The 14,334-nt window shown below is 39.0% G+C and overlaps 1 protein-coding gene across 7 annotated transcripts in view; it reads left to right on the forward strand.

Annotated features, from left to right (window-relative positions):
• Nucleotides 1-14,334, forward strand: part of TMEM164 (transmembrane protein 164) — a 93,185-nt gene that overhangs the window by 12,555 nt on the left and 66,296 nt on the right. For all 7 annotated transcript variants that reach the window (XR_007165791.2, XM_048070637.2, XM_048070640.2 and 4 more), the window contains exons 3-4: nt 5,797-5,846; nt 6,947-7,013. Coding sequence is in view for 6 of the 7 variants with exons in the window: in XM_048070637.2 (XP_047926594.1) it covers nt 5,797-5,846; nt 6,947-7,013 (117 nt within the window). In the remaining variant the exon portion in view is untranslated. The remainder of the gene's footprint in view (nt 1-5,796; nt 5,847-6,946; nt 7,014-14,334) is intronic.

Here is a 14,334-nt window from a genome sequence, read left to right on the forward strand (position 1 = left end):
AACTTGGATCAATCCAGTTTCCATGGATTTTTCACGTTGCTCTATAGAATTAGAAATTAATATCTAACCTCTTGAAGTTTTAATTTTGAAGTAATATACTAAAATGATCAGTTTATGGCCTGAGCGCTCCTGACTGGAGCGTTTGCAGAGAAAGATACATTCCCAGTCTGCTACTGCAGCAGCTAGGTGCTAAGTTGAGCTGGTGGCTCAGAGATGGACAAGCTGCAGTTACTCAAGGTAAATGAAATCTGTGCTGCATATGTGAGATGCAGGGGTTTTACTTGGAGGATGCTCAGCTATCTTCTGCCAGAAAAAAAGAGACCCTGGACATCTGTAAGCACTCCTGTCTGTTGCAGATGATACTGAGTGTGATGCATCATCTGGAATGGTTAGAATTAGAAGGGAATAGAATAGTTCAGTTGGAAGGGATCTATAAAGATCAAGTCCAACTGCCTGACTGCTTCAGTGCTGACCGAAATTAAAGCACGTTATTGAGGGCATTGTCCAACTGCCTCTTGAACGCTGTCAGGCCTGGGGAATCAAACACCTCTCTAGGAAACCTGGTCCAGTGGTTGACCAAGAAATTTTTCCTAACATTCAGTCTGAACCTCCCTGGTGCAGCTTTGTGCAGCTCCTGCATGTCCTATAATCAGTTACCAGCTGTGTAGCTTGTTCTTTTCTTCCACTGCTACCTTTTGAATTGTTGTCTTTTGTCTTTTTAGTTTATTTTTGATCAAACAAGGTGATCTTTGTGTTATGCATGTTCCTGTCTCTCAGTAGGACTAAGGCTGGTAGAAGAGAAGCTTTTCATGACAAGTTCTGACTGTGCTCTCTGCCTCAGTGTGCCACCTCAAAAATAACATCATTGATGTACTTCTGAGGGAGTTCTTAGGTGCAGTATTTTGTGGAGATTTGGGATGTTTAGAATCCGAGAGAGAACTGGAGATCCAGCCAAGTAATGAGGGTGGGGGAAATCAGTGAGGTCTCCCTATTTAAAATGCACATGGAGTGAAACAATAACATTTAATGAATAGAAGAGTATTCAGGTCTAGATATTTAATGAAGTATTTTCCTTTGATTCAGATACAGTATTATTGTTGTACCTTTCAGTTGTGCCCATTTTCAAACATCCCTTTTGAGAACAGATCTTTTTACTAGTCTTGATTTCTGAAATGCTGGTTAGTAAAAAGTAGTGGTGGAACATAGCGTGCTTCAATGTCGAGGAAACTGGGAAATATTAGACAAATAGACAGATGAGCAAATTTGCAGCTGACATTAGAAATGATTTTATGGTGATGCTCTCAAAGCTTTTGGAACCTGTAACATAATGTAAATATATACATCCTTGCCAGTAACTGAGAGCTCTAGACATGAGTCCAGCATGTACTGTTGCCTTTCATTTTAGGCACTTAATCAGCTGGTTTTTAGGATCTGTATTTTAGATATGCCATGGCTTATAATGACTGGCTGGGCAAAATACTAGCAAGCATTTTAATCCAGTAGATTTTAGCTACTAATAGATAGGATATATTAGCAATAAGATATAATAGATATATTGGGAACACTTGTATGTTTGAGTTTCACATTGTCTGAGTATATTGTGGTTGTAATAAAGCAGATTTAAGAGAAACCACTCACCTCGTGGCCTCCCCCACCCAAAAAAAAAAAAAAAATCGTCCATAATATACTCAAGAGGCATTGCTGGAGTTAAAGAAAGAAAAACCCATACAACAACAACCTCTCCTTTCTTGTCATTTTCAAACAATACTGTTGAATGAATAATAGGAAACCAGATATTCTTGACAGTTTGTGTTCTTTACCTTTCTCCAATTTTTTATAAGGATGAACTTGACCATTGCTGTAGTATAGATGTACAAACTGTAAAAGAGGTTGGTTGAATAACTATCTTTCTGTATGAACTCAAAATCAACTAAGGGAAACATCTAATTTCTCAGAATGGATCTGATAATTGCAGCACTCAAAATGCAAGAAGGGAAAACACTATTAGAGGTTGCCATAGTGCATGGACATGAGGAAATTGAATTGTATTAAGGGGAGGTCACATTACTGTGTTGTTTGTTTGTTTTGTGGTTTGATAAAGTTTGTCTGTTGCAAATTTTGGGGTGTTTGTTTCAGTACTGGATTTTTTTCACATTTGTGACACTTGGGTACCTTTTGCTGTCATATTTTAGTACTAGGAAAAAAGATTAATCAATAATAATAAAACAAAAATGTAACTTGCTGTAAAAATATCAGCTTGTTTTGCTCAATATTTAGCCTTTTTTCCATGCATGTAAGTTTAATGTTTACCTACAGACACTATTGCAATATCAAAGAGTAGGTTTCATTGCAAATTCTAACAATGAATTTGTAGAAAACTACCTTTTTTTTTTTTTTTCCCCCAACTACAAAGTTCCTTTTCAACAGTAACATTTCCCTTGAGAGTCTTTCCTTCAGTGGTTACAAAAGAAGGGCACCTAAGAGGGATTTGTGGAGGGCGGGTGTAATACTTGGTGATAACTGCTTGTTATCTTGTTCATCCTGCCGGGAAATAGGAAGGTAGGGAAGGGATACTCTGAAATAAGCCTTTTGGGTTGGGTGGCAAATGAAGATTTCCAGCTAGTGTTGAAGCCTTACAGAACGTCCCCTCTCACACAGTACCAAGGGAGCAGTAAAGGCTGCCTCTTACCTCTCTGTTTTGCACGGACAGCGAGGGTTGGCGTGGTATGGCAAGAAGCATTTTATTGACCTCGCTTAGCAGTGGAGTGAGGCCTGAGAGACTTTGCTCTGTTCTTCTGGAACAGTTTATCTATAACCAAATGCAGAAACATTTTTCTCTAGGTCACATCTTTCTGGATCAAAAGATGGAAACAAGACATTGTTCAGGTCTGTGGTCTTTCACATGATCCTGTTTGTAGTTAAAGAAGTTTTCAGAATAAACTCATGCAAAGTTACAGTCTTACTGCCTCCAAACTAGTGCTTTTACATACCTGCTACAGTAACACTAATGCCTGATTCCATCAGATTTAAGACACCAGTGATCTCTGAAGTTTATGGCGCTCAAGGTATTTCGTGGGAGCTACATGAAATACCAAATGACAAGATCACATACGTGTTTCCTTTAGAACGTTTTAAAAAATTATTGCTACAGGGAGAAAAATGCCATCTTCTTCCTTCTGCTTTCCAGTCTGTCCTGGCCCTGTAGGCATTTAGAACTCAGTCTTCTTTCTTAGGGCATGGTTCAAAGGGGGGAAAGTGGAAGAGACTGATTTGCAACCCAGCCCTAGGTTAGCTGTGAGCAACCAGGAGTTGTTTCTTTCTGGTCTTGACTCAGTAAAGCAATAGTTAAGCAGACAAACCCTGTATATCCCAGTCTCTAAATTATAACAGCCCTGCTCATCCAGCATGTGTTGTGGTGTGACCTTTGTGTTTGGGCTTATGTAGAAGAGTGCTGGCCGTGCAGTACTTCATGCTCGAAATATTTCCCATTGGGTTGGACAATGTTATTTATGGTCTTGCAGAGCCTTTATGAGTACTGACTTTTGCTTTCACCTGGCTCCTTAAGGTCGAAGTGAACCTCTGTTTATGGACTTACCAGTGTTACGAGTTTCTTCACTGTGTATTGCCTGAGGAAAAAACTGGGTAGTCTTCTGGTCATGTGCTGGTGAAAAAGACTCATGTCCTGTTTCACAACATTGTCCCCACCTAGGATTTCTCATCTGAACTTTTCTCAAGGACACTCATGATTCTGCACCCTTTCTCCTACTCACTGCCTATGTGTGTGTGTGCCTATGTGTTTTTTTTTTTTTTTTTTAAACAGATTGAAGGGTCTTCATGTGTTAAAATGATCCACTGAAAGCTGGTCTGTACCTTTTGGTCACTGTTGTGAGAGAGAGGTCAAAGAGAAAGGGAAGGATCAGAACTGTGCCCAGAACTCGATATGTAACACAAGGGGTACCTTATGGCTTGTTTTTCCCTCCCGAAATATTTCCTTGTGTACATTTTGGGTTTCTAGTTCATTCTTTTGTCCTTCTTTACTTTTGTAACGTGACACATGAAAACGAGAAAGGTAACACATCTGCCAGTGAGGAAGGACGCTGAATTTGTTTCTTTGTGTTTCCTCCACACTGGACGTTTGGTTACTCTGCCTCCCGCGGTGTGCTTTAACGCACTCGCTGCCTTGTTTACCCGGGAGCTCTGCAGCATGCCAGGGGAGGGGGGCTAGCCTCTGTGCTAGCCTGCCTCTGTGCTAGCCTGCGTGCGTGAAACCTTGCGAGTGCTGGCAGGAAAACAGGGGCTGGGAACTCTTCACGGCTTCACCACTAATTTAACATGACACTGTTTGGTTTATAAAACATAGCTGTTTCCTCCTGCAAGGCAAAGGATTTTATTTCCGGCATGGCAGTGAAATGTAATGTGATTATGGGATAAGCACACGAACACTTGGGGTAGAGCTCGTGATCTTGTCTGCTGTGAACTTGATGTTTTCAGGGCACTGATTACTCTGTGGGCTGAACTTGCAGAAACACTTTTTTAAGATGTTTAAATCTACTCAGCGACATAGTTCTTTGAAAATCAAATACAAGTGTCTCTTGTCAAGCATCCCTTTTAACAGGTCATGAGGTTTATTTATCATGGAAATTTATTTACTTATTTAGAGAGAAAGTGCTTGATATTAATCTGCTAAAACTGAAACATTTGAAGATCTCTTCCATTATTGTAAAGTTTTAACATAAACATTGTAGTTTTCTCTGTTGCCCTTAAACATATTTTCTGTAAGATTCCCCCATAACCAAGGAACTGACATGCTTAAAAATAGTAAATGTTTCTTTTGCCCTCGTTAGTCCTCGAAACTGTGTTTCTTGCAGTAGAGGTGACTTGAAAATAAGTAACTGTGACTCATTTACTCTTCCATGGTAGTGAAATATTTTAGGTTAGTATGTCCATCCCAATCCTTATAGTCCATAATTCAAAGTACTTTAGTTAGTAAACAGAGTTGGTTGCAAAAATATGCAACGACAGAATAATGAAATATAATTAATAAATGTTAGATGCTTTTCCCGGAAGCTGGATGGGTCATATGTGCAAGGGCTTTATGGGTCTTTACTTTTCTGTAAAGAAAAACAAACGCAAGCTGCTCCAGTTGTATCATTATTTTTGGTCTTGGGAAATGGCTAGCTCATAATTGGTGACATTTTTGCAGTATTCTGAGTATACTCAATTGAGTAAGGCAATGGACATATTTACAGATGACTACTGAGCTTATCCACAGAACAGACACTGTGGTAGCCTTATTTTGGGAAGTGCTAAGAGGCTTTTAGAGAACCGTCTCGCATCCAGTCTTCAAGAGCTGGGTCCTGCACTGCTGAAGCAAAGGGGAGTACTGGCAGTGTGTAAATGCTCAGTCCTCAGCACAGTGAGGACCTTGCGATGACTGACAGCTGTAGGAGCTGTTGTAGTAATATGATTGGTAATATCTGCGTTGTGGGAGGTCTTGGAAAAACTTTTTTTTAATGAAAAAGGCTAGAATTTGATGTTGTTTCTTAGGTACTGGCAGAAGCTGAACCCTACATGCTGCTTGTATCACATAACGCTTTTACATGTAGGCAATGTGAATTTACATAAACATGTATAAACTTTTAATTTGTTCATGATATTTAGTCTCTTCCAGCTCTGCTGTAGAATGGTTCTTCTGGTTAGAAATGATTTGTGACGTCCAGAACTAGGACATAAAGATATAGAAAATGTAGTCTAAAAGAGGTCATTCCATTAATTGAAATGTTTCTAATATTTCAGATTTTTCTTCTTGCCTGCCCTCCATGTCGGGTTGCAATGATTCTCTTCAGGTAATGCCTCTTCCTTACTGTATTTCTGTCTACGTGCATAATGTATTTTAGAAATTAATCATGGCATAAGTCATTAAAATATTAAGGTATGTATTCAGTAGGAAAGAGATGTTGGTTGGTTTGAAAAGTGACACCTTGAAAAGGGTCATAGCTTAAACAGTGAGTGCTGAGCCACATACCCTTGGTTCTTTTGTGCCGCTCATGGTTTCAGTCTGCCATTTCTTGTCTTAGTCTAGGCAATGACTAGAAAAATGATCTGGGGACATGCCTCATGAATTGCTTCAGGAGTGGTACTGTCTGGCTGCAACTTTTTTCTGCTCTTCCTTCTTTGGGCTGAGAGTAGGCTAAAGACAGAGATACTGTGTTAGTATCTCTTCATCTCAGAGAGCATGCAAAATATGTCTGGTGTCCAGGAAATCCTGGATTTACTATTCATTTGCAAAAGACTAGTTGCAGAGCACAGGCCACAATACCTGTTGCTTTTCAGAATGAACCTCTTTGTTTTCTTACACCCTGACATATAAATGAAGTTTGAAAAACTGTTTTGGGTTTGCACTACCTTTTTTTTCCCCTTTAAATTACAAAAAACTTTGAAATTCTTTATAGAGTTTATGGCAGGCAGCGGCTGTGGAGAGTTTATTCTTTTAGTTAGCTTACTTTAAATAGGTGAAAAAAACAGTACATATGCAATTTTTGTGTTCTTTTGATGCAACTGTGGTTCAGGGAGAGGTGACTGAAAGCTATACAAAATATAGTAGTATAATACTACTTTCCTGCCCTATTCTTTGCTTAGACTGCCTTTAGCAGCCTGTATCATGAACAAGATTAACAGAAATGGGCAGTCCAGGCCTTCTAGGAAGCTAAAGCTCATTACAGAAAGCAGTTCTATTTAGTTTAGTTCTATAATAGTTTAGTTCTATTTTATTTAAATGTGTGTTTAAATAGAAGTTTTGTCCTTGTTATTGCATTTAACAGTGGTTTTATTCAAATTCAGTGGAATTTTCTCGAATCTCTGGCTGCTTCTTATTGAAGAGATCCTACACAAAATATGTGAAAATATTTCATTTCCTGTGAAAATAATATCACATCTCTTTTATAAGGTTGCAGATGCATATGCTGAATGGGGCCCTCTTGGCATTACTGTTTCCTGTTGTTAATACACGCCTGGTGAGTGTATTGTACCTTTCTCCTCCTTTCTAATTTATTTTTAAAAGATTTTATTTGTAAAGTTATTTGATCTTTGGTTCATTTCACCTTCTATAGTTCGTTTTACCAGGCTGTAGATTCCTGGTACAGGTCACTATGATGATACGAAAATATAAATTCTGGATTTTTTTTGTGATTGTGTTTATAAATCAATGTGGAAAGACAACACTGCTATATTCTAGGCATAGCAAAAAGTATTTTGTCAACTCCATTCTGGCCTTTAAACAGAGGGGAAACTTAAAGGCTTTGATATAGACTTCATAGGATAGCAAGTGGCATGTGCACAAGGCTATGGGACCTGATGAGGTGCATCAAAGGGTCCTGAGGGAACTGGCGGATGAAGTTGCTAAGCTGCTATCCATCATACTTGAAGTCATGGTAATCTGGTGAAGCTCCCAGTGACTGGAAAAGGGGAAACATAACCCCCATTTTAAAAAAGGGAAAAGGGAAGACCTGGGGAACTACAGGCCAGTCAGTCTGACCTCTGTGCCCGGCAAGATCATGGAATAGATCCTCGTAGAAGCTCTTGTAAGGCACATGGAAAACAGAGAGGTGATTGGTGACAGCCAACAGGGCTTCGCTAAGGGCAAGCTGTGCCTGGCCAATTTGCTGGCCTTTTGTGATGGGGTTACAGTGCTGGTGGAAGAGCAACTGATGCCATAGACCTGGACTCCTGCAAAGCATTTGACACTGTCCCGCATGACATCCTTGTCTCTGCATTGGAGAGATGTGGATTTGATGGATGGAGTGCTCGGTGGGTAAGGAATTGGCTGGATGGCTGCACTAAGAGTTGAGGTTAACAGCTCAATATCCAGGTGGAGACCAGTGATGAGTGGTGTTCCTCAGCGGTTGGTGTTGGAACCAGCACTGTTTAACATCTTTGTTGGTGACATGGACAGTGGGATTGAGTGCACCCGCAGGAAGTTTGCCGATGACATCAAGCTGTGTGTTGCGGTTGACACACTGGGGAGAAAGGGTGCCACCCAGAGGCACCCGGGCAGGCCTGAGAGGTGGGCTTGTGTGAACCTTGTGAAGTTCAGCAAGGCCAAGTTCAAGGTCCTGCACCTGGGCCAGGGCAATCCCAAGCACAAATCCAGGCTGGTTGGTGAGCTGATGGAGAAGTACTGCAGAGTTCTGCAGAGAAGTACTTGGTGGTTGAAAAACTGAATATGACCTAGCAATGCGTGCTTGCAGACCAGAAAGCTGTTCATACCCTGAGCTGCATCAGAAGTGTAGCTAGCAGGTAAAGCTAATTCTCCTCTTCTACTCCACTCTTGTGAGACCCCACCTGGAGTACTGCGTTCAGCTCTTGGGGCCCCCAGCATAAGAAAGACATGGACCTGTTGGAGTGAGTCCAGAGGAGGCCATGGAAAATTCCAAATATTGTTGCTGTCTGTCACCACCTCTCCTCCAAGATTAAACACAGCAGTTTTTTTTTTTTTTCCCCATCCAAGTTTTCACATCTGCCAGTATCCCTAGTAAGATTCTTAAACCTATCAAGACTTAACGGTAAGAGAAGTTATTTCATATGGCTCACACTTAGTATATTTCTAAGGATTTTTTTAAGAGCTGTTATGCTTGCACATGTGTATATATACATACACGCAACATGTGCATTTTTGTCAGCTAAAATACCTGTGACTTACTGTTTGAAGACAGTTCCTGTACATTTATCTGCTTACATATTTGCGGTGTCTGGATAAATTATTCATATATATATATGTGTGTGTGTGTGTCTGTATAGCATGTGAGTTAAAGATATTAACAAAATTGTTAGGGACTTCAGACTACATTACAAAGCTCATTAGTGGTTGTCCATTTGCAAATCTTGACAGTCTTAATAGGATTAGGTATAGAAATCTGCTTCTGCATTGAATTTTACGGATGATGAGCTGTGCTGATTGGCCACCCTTGTAGCTAGGAGACTTAAAAACTGACAGTTTTATTGTAGGCTTGTATATAATTTACTTCTTCTTCCATTAAGATGAGAAAACTTTGCCCTGAGATACAGTTTAGATACTAGAGAAAGGATAATTCATCTGTAGGTTTTGACGTATTAGAAATGATCTTCCACACAGCATAAGACACGCACACAGAAAGCTGGATCACATTCTTCAGATTTCAGTTAATTCAGTAGTACAATAACCCTAGAGTTTATTCAAGTTTTATGCTGTCCTTCCTAATCTGGTAACTACATATATTATTTTCCATCTCTCTTTCTCTCTTTCCCAGCGTGTACAGCTGCTTTATGTGCAGCTTCTCAATGTGTGTTAGTAAAATTAATTACTGCTGAAGGGGCATAAAATGAGTAAAATACTTTTTTTCTCCCTGATAATTGGGAGAACAGTTCTCATTTTGTATTTCAAACTATCTAGTTTTAATTACAAACTTTAGCATTGCAAAATTATTTTTCTTGGTAACCTTTTAAGGTTTAAATGTTGAAATATGTAATCATTTGCATATATTTTATCTGCTATTATAATAGATCCCATTTATATTAGGGAGATTAAACAGGAAAAATATGGACCACTTAAAAAATTGTGTCCTTAATTAGGGATAAAGGAGCCAAAGGATAACGTCCAAGAGCAAGTATTCTTGGAATAAATACAGCTTAGGATATTTTTGGCTTAACAGCTGCTTGCTAGGCTGGTCTCTTTTCAGCGTTTCTTCTGGCACAAGGTAATTTGGGTGATGTTTTGTAGCGTGGCTGCTTTGGTCCAAATTCTCTCATGGTAGACACACAATCTGCTCTGTGACTGTCAATTGTTATTTACCTTGACATTGTCCGGAAAGCAGGAAATCTCTCTTACAACTTTAGGAGTTAAAATAAATAAATAAAATTGCAGTAATTCCATCTATGCTCCATGTTCTGGTTTGAAGTATCTAAATGAAAAACTTTTAACTTGGTCAAGAGTGGTCATCTCCTTATGCCTCATCTTTTTTTATTTTACTTTTATGATGTTTTAAGACATGTAATTTAATGTGTACATTTCATACAAGAGCTTTGTATTCTTAGTTGTAAATAGTTGTAACGTACAGTGTCTGGCCCAAATTAAGAGTGTGAAAATTTGGGCACCTGACCCAACTACTCCTCTAGAAGTGGGGAAGGAGATGCTGTCTAGGGGCAGATGGGCAGGGGAGTTCTGCCGTCAGTGGGAACTGAAAAGCAGGAGACTGTTGCCTCTGATCGCTCTGTGAGCTTATATACCAAGCTTATGTATTGCCCTAAGTACCAAAATGCCTTGCTGTTACCTTTCGTCGTGTAAAACGCGTTTTATCCTTATGTTATTTGATATACTGCTAGAAATTGTGTCGTTGTAGGTAGTTTTCACTGTCTTCAGCTGACGTTCTCCTGACTTGCTCTCTGCAAGTGGATTGCCTATCAGTTATCCTACAGACAGCAGATGTTTGCTGTTGAGTTGCAGCCTTTTTTAACAAAAGTTAGCATGCTAACTCAGCAAGTTCTGCAGTAAACTTGCACACACTAGCAAATAGGGTAGCCCTGTGGAGATGAAAGCAGTGAGGTGCAGAAAAAAGTATTAGATGTAGTTTTCTTTGTATGTATCAATAAGGTGCAAGGGACAAGAGGCAGAAGATACAGAATGGAAGACAATCATTACCTCACCAGGTGATGGCTGTTCAGGAACGAGTGAATGTCAGGATTTATACGCACCAGAAGCATGAAGTTATAGGTGATCATAAGATGAATAGTCTGCCATGTGTTTAAGATACTCAGCTAATCGATTTGCTATTTTCAGAACTGGCAGGGCACCACTTTGGCAGAGAGGGGGGATGGAATTATATGTAATTTTAGGAACTTGAACTATAGGTCTATTTATGCTACAAAACATCACAGTAAGTCAGCTGGAATCCATCAGTCTTTGGTATTCATCTGCTATGCAAGATAATGAACTACTGAACAGATGTTAAAAGTTGTATGGTAAGCATACGCATTCATATACTGAGAAGTTGTGGCAGGGTTTTGATATCTAGTCTTAAATGCCAGCCTTGCATCTGAAAATTCAATTAGATTTTAGCTGCATTTTAAGTACTTAAATATCTTTAAGAATGAAGCCTTTATATGTGTGGATGAAGTCTTGAAATAATTGTGGAGATAAGCTTTACAATGATGAAAAATTGTAGTACTCTGGGTTTAAATGCAGCGTACTGTGTAATTTTAAAGAAAATAATCACAGTCCACAGCTTAAATTGGATGTGGCCATAAGTGTTTGGGGAAGATCACTGGTAATTTGAACTTTGGTCATAACTAGTCTTCTGTGTTCCTTTGTGCAGTCTCTTTGCTAAGAAAGGTTATTGCAGTTATTATTGATTTCCTAGTTTTATATTTTCTTTTTACCCCCAATTTTATTGGTGTTTGGCTCTTCCTATATGAGGTCATCTGTATGAAACTGTCTGTTATTATATGCATTTAAATGCATTAATTAAGAATCTTTGGATGAATGTAAATTTCAGATATTTTATAAAACAGTCCTGACATTTTAGAACAAAAGCAAAGGCTCCAAAACTTCAAAACACGACTTAAAAAAATTACCCGAAAGAGATTTTCACAGAAATCCCTTGTTTCATATGTGGGATCTGAGCATCATATAGTACAGAGATGCTTTCTGCTGTCACGTACACTTAACAATCATCAAAAATGTGTTGAACGTGCATAGTATTCAGGATGAGTGGAGGGATGACTACTCTTGTGGTCATAGGAGTAGGATATTCCCACAGAAAAGATCTTACTTTATGTATTTAGGTTTCTAAAAGGCTCGGTGCTTGCAATGTTGCACGAAGGATGAACTGTACTTGGTTGTGGTTCTAAATGTTAACCAGTTCCAGGTCATTTCCAGAATACTTATTCCAACATTTTGTGACCACAGGGTCACTTTTAGGGGTCAGCATCACCTTTTTAATTAATACTTCTGCTCTCATTTACATTATTTAATGTATTATAAGCATTCTTTTTGCGTTTATGATTCAAGGCTTCATTACCCTGAAAAAGAAACTTTCACAACCTTCTAGCATAATTTGGCATTGTCAGTCTGCAATGTATCCATTAAAACTGCTAAAGCCTCAGTCATTTCAAAACTATCCCTAAATATCTGTCTGTTGACAGTGGAATTGGAGAATTGAGGTATGCATTAAAACTACAGTAGGAAGTTTCTACCTTCTGTAGACGTAACCTTTCAGTGACACTATGCTCATTAAAAATCTTGTTTGGCTGCAGCGTGCACCTGGGATAGTGTTTCCAAAAAGTGTAGTCTGAAAGATCAGGTCAGTCTATTTTCTTGTCTGTTTTTTTCCAGGAAAATATTTTCCTTCTTTGGCACGATGTTGAGGTACCAAGAATTAACCATCTTAAGCAACAGATGCATCCACTTATATTTATTTGGCAGTAAATATTCCAGCTATTGTTTATGATGTGCCGATGGATTTAAATTTTGTGTAATGGAATAGTCCTTGGATAAAGACAAAAGTTTTATTTTTTTCCTACAGTCAGTATTTGTGAGTTCTTATTACCCTTTTAGAAATTAAGGGTATTTAATTTTTCTCTAATAATTTCCTTCCACTCGTATGATGCAAATCATTCTTGGTCAGCATTAATAATTCACATGGTAAATAGGGTAATCTTTTAAGACTTTCAAGTAAGCAGAGAAGATGCAAAGGTAATCAGATTGTTAGGTTCCCAAGTAACTCTTGCTGATGGTTTTAGACTATGTGTTTTTTTTCTTTTTCTTCTTTCTCTTTTTTTTTTCTCCCATTCAAGCTGATGTCCTGAAAATGTTAATATAGATAAAGTAAAAAATTAGGACGTGTCCCAGAGGTGTTGAACTTGCTGTCTCTGCTCACACAGCTGAGATGGTGCAGTTTTAATGTTTCCAGAAGCTGCTGTATACTATTATTAGAACTATTTGGCTTGAGAGGTACGCATTCTAAATCTGTTTTAGGAACAGAATCATGCTCTAAGCAGCACTTACAGTACCCGCTGTGTAGCACCTCTGATCTTTGCCTACTGCATTTCTGTTGCATGTCAAGGTAATAAATAATTCACCGCGCTAAACAGTTTGCCTGAAATGCCTTTGTCTGCACAATAAAATGGAATAGGTTATGGTAGCACATGATACCAAGTCTAAGCTGGCTTAATCTAACCTGCACAAGGCAAGGTAACAGAACAGTTGCACATTGAAGGCTATTGAGAGATTGTGCCTTGGTTGCCAGGAGGTCCAAAGGCCAATGTTTCTACATCTTTCAGCAGTTACCTATAGTATGTGCATCAAAATGGTGTGGGTCAGTACAGCCTACAATCACACTTGTATTTGGTAATGTAAATCCGCCTTCTGCTGGTAGTAGTAAGTAATCCAAATATTACCTCTAGAGTAACTGGAAGAAAGCTGTTCTTGAAACTGGTATTAATTACTACCTGCATCTGGTCCATCTCTTTTAGAAGCCATTTAACTCCACAAATGCCTGACTGCATCCAATGTGTCATTAATGTAAGCTGGTTTGTGTGATCAAACCGAGTGACCAGAAGGTAGGGGTGCCTTTTTCTTTTTCATCAAATACAGCGCTAGTCAAATACGCAAAGCACTGATGAAATTACAAATGCATACAGTTGAGATCAGTGGTGCACCATGTGCAACATGTTCTCATGATTTTCTCACTAAGCTTCACCCTCTGTAGTGACAGGCCAAGAAAGCAAATTCTGACAGCTTGCCAGATTTTGGGTGTGTCATGAGTTAGAAACCTGGGGGCTTGTCCTACCTGGATTTTCTGGCATTTGTAGACTAGCAAAAATGCAGTCACATTTCTTGTTTTGTTATGTTTCTGGTTCCCTCCATCCTTGCAGCAAGAAGTTATTTCTAGGCCTGTGTTCCACTGCATCTTCACTCTATTATGGACCAGCAGCACAACAGATGCTCTTCTGTAGCTCTTAGGACTGTGCTCATGCATACAAACGCTATGGTAGCAGGTGTGGATTCTGATTCTTTCCCTTAGTATGTGTCCCTTGCCCTTACAGGATTAATTGAAAATAAGAACTAGATAAAACTTGAATTCATGCTACTTAAAGGGAACTGTATTATAATTCCCTGTACTGACTGGATGGTGTAGAACAGCCTAGAGGGTAGATACTGACTGAGATACCTACTTGAAACAGGTTTTCTTGGGAATATGTATTCCTATCAATTGCAGACAAGCAGGTGTACGGCAGAAAGCTGGAATGAAACAACCTGCCCCTAAAATACAATGAAAAGAATTATTGCAATAAAATCTGGGG

This window comes from Anser cygnoides, chromosome 13 (genome assembly GCF_040182565.1).
Source record: "Anser cygnoides isolate HZ-2024a breed goose chromosome 13, Taihu_goose_T2T_genome, whole genome shotgun sequence".
NCBI lineage: Eukaryota > Metazoa > Chordata > Aves > Anseriformes > Anatidae > Anser > Anser cygnoides.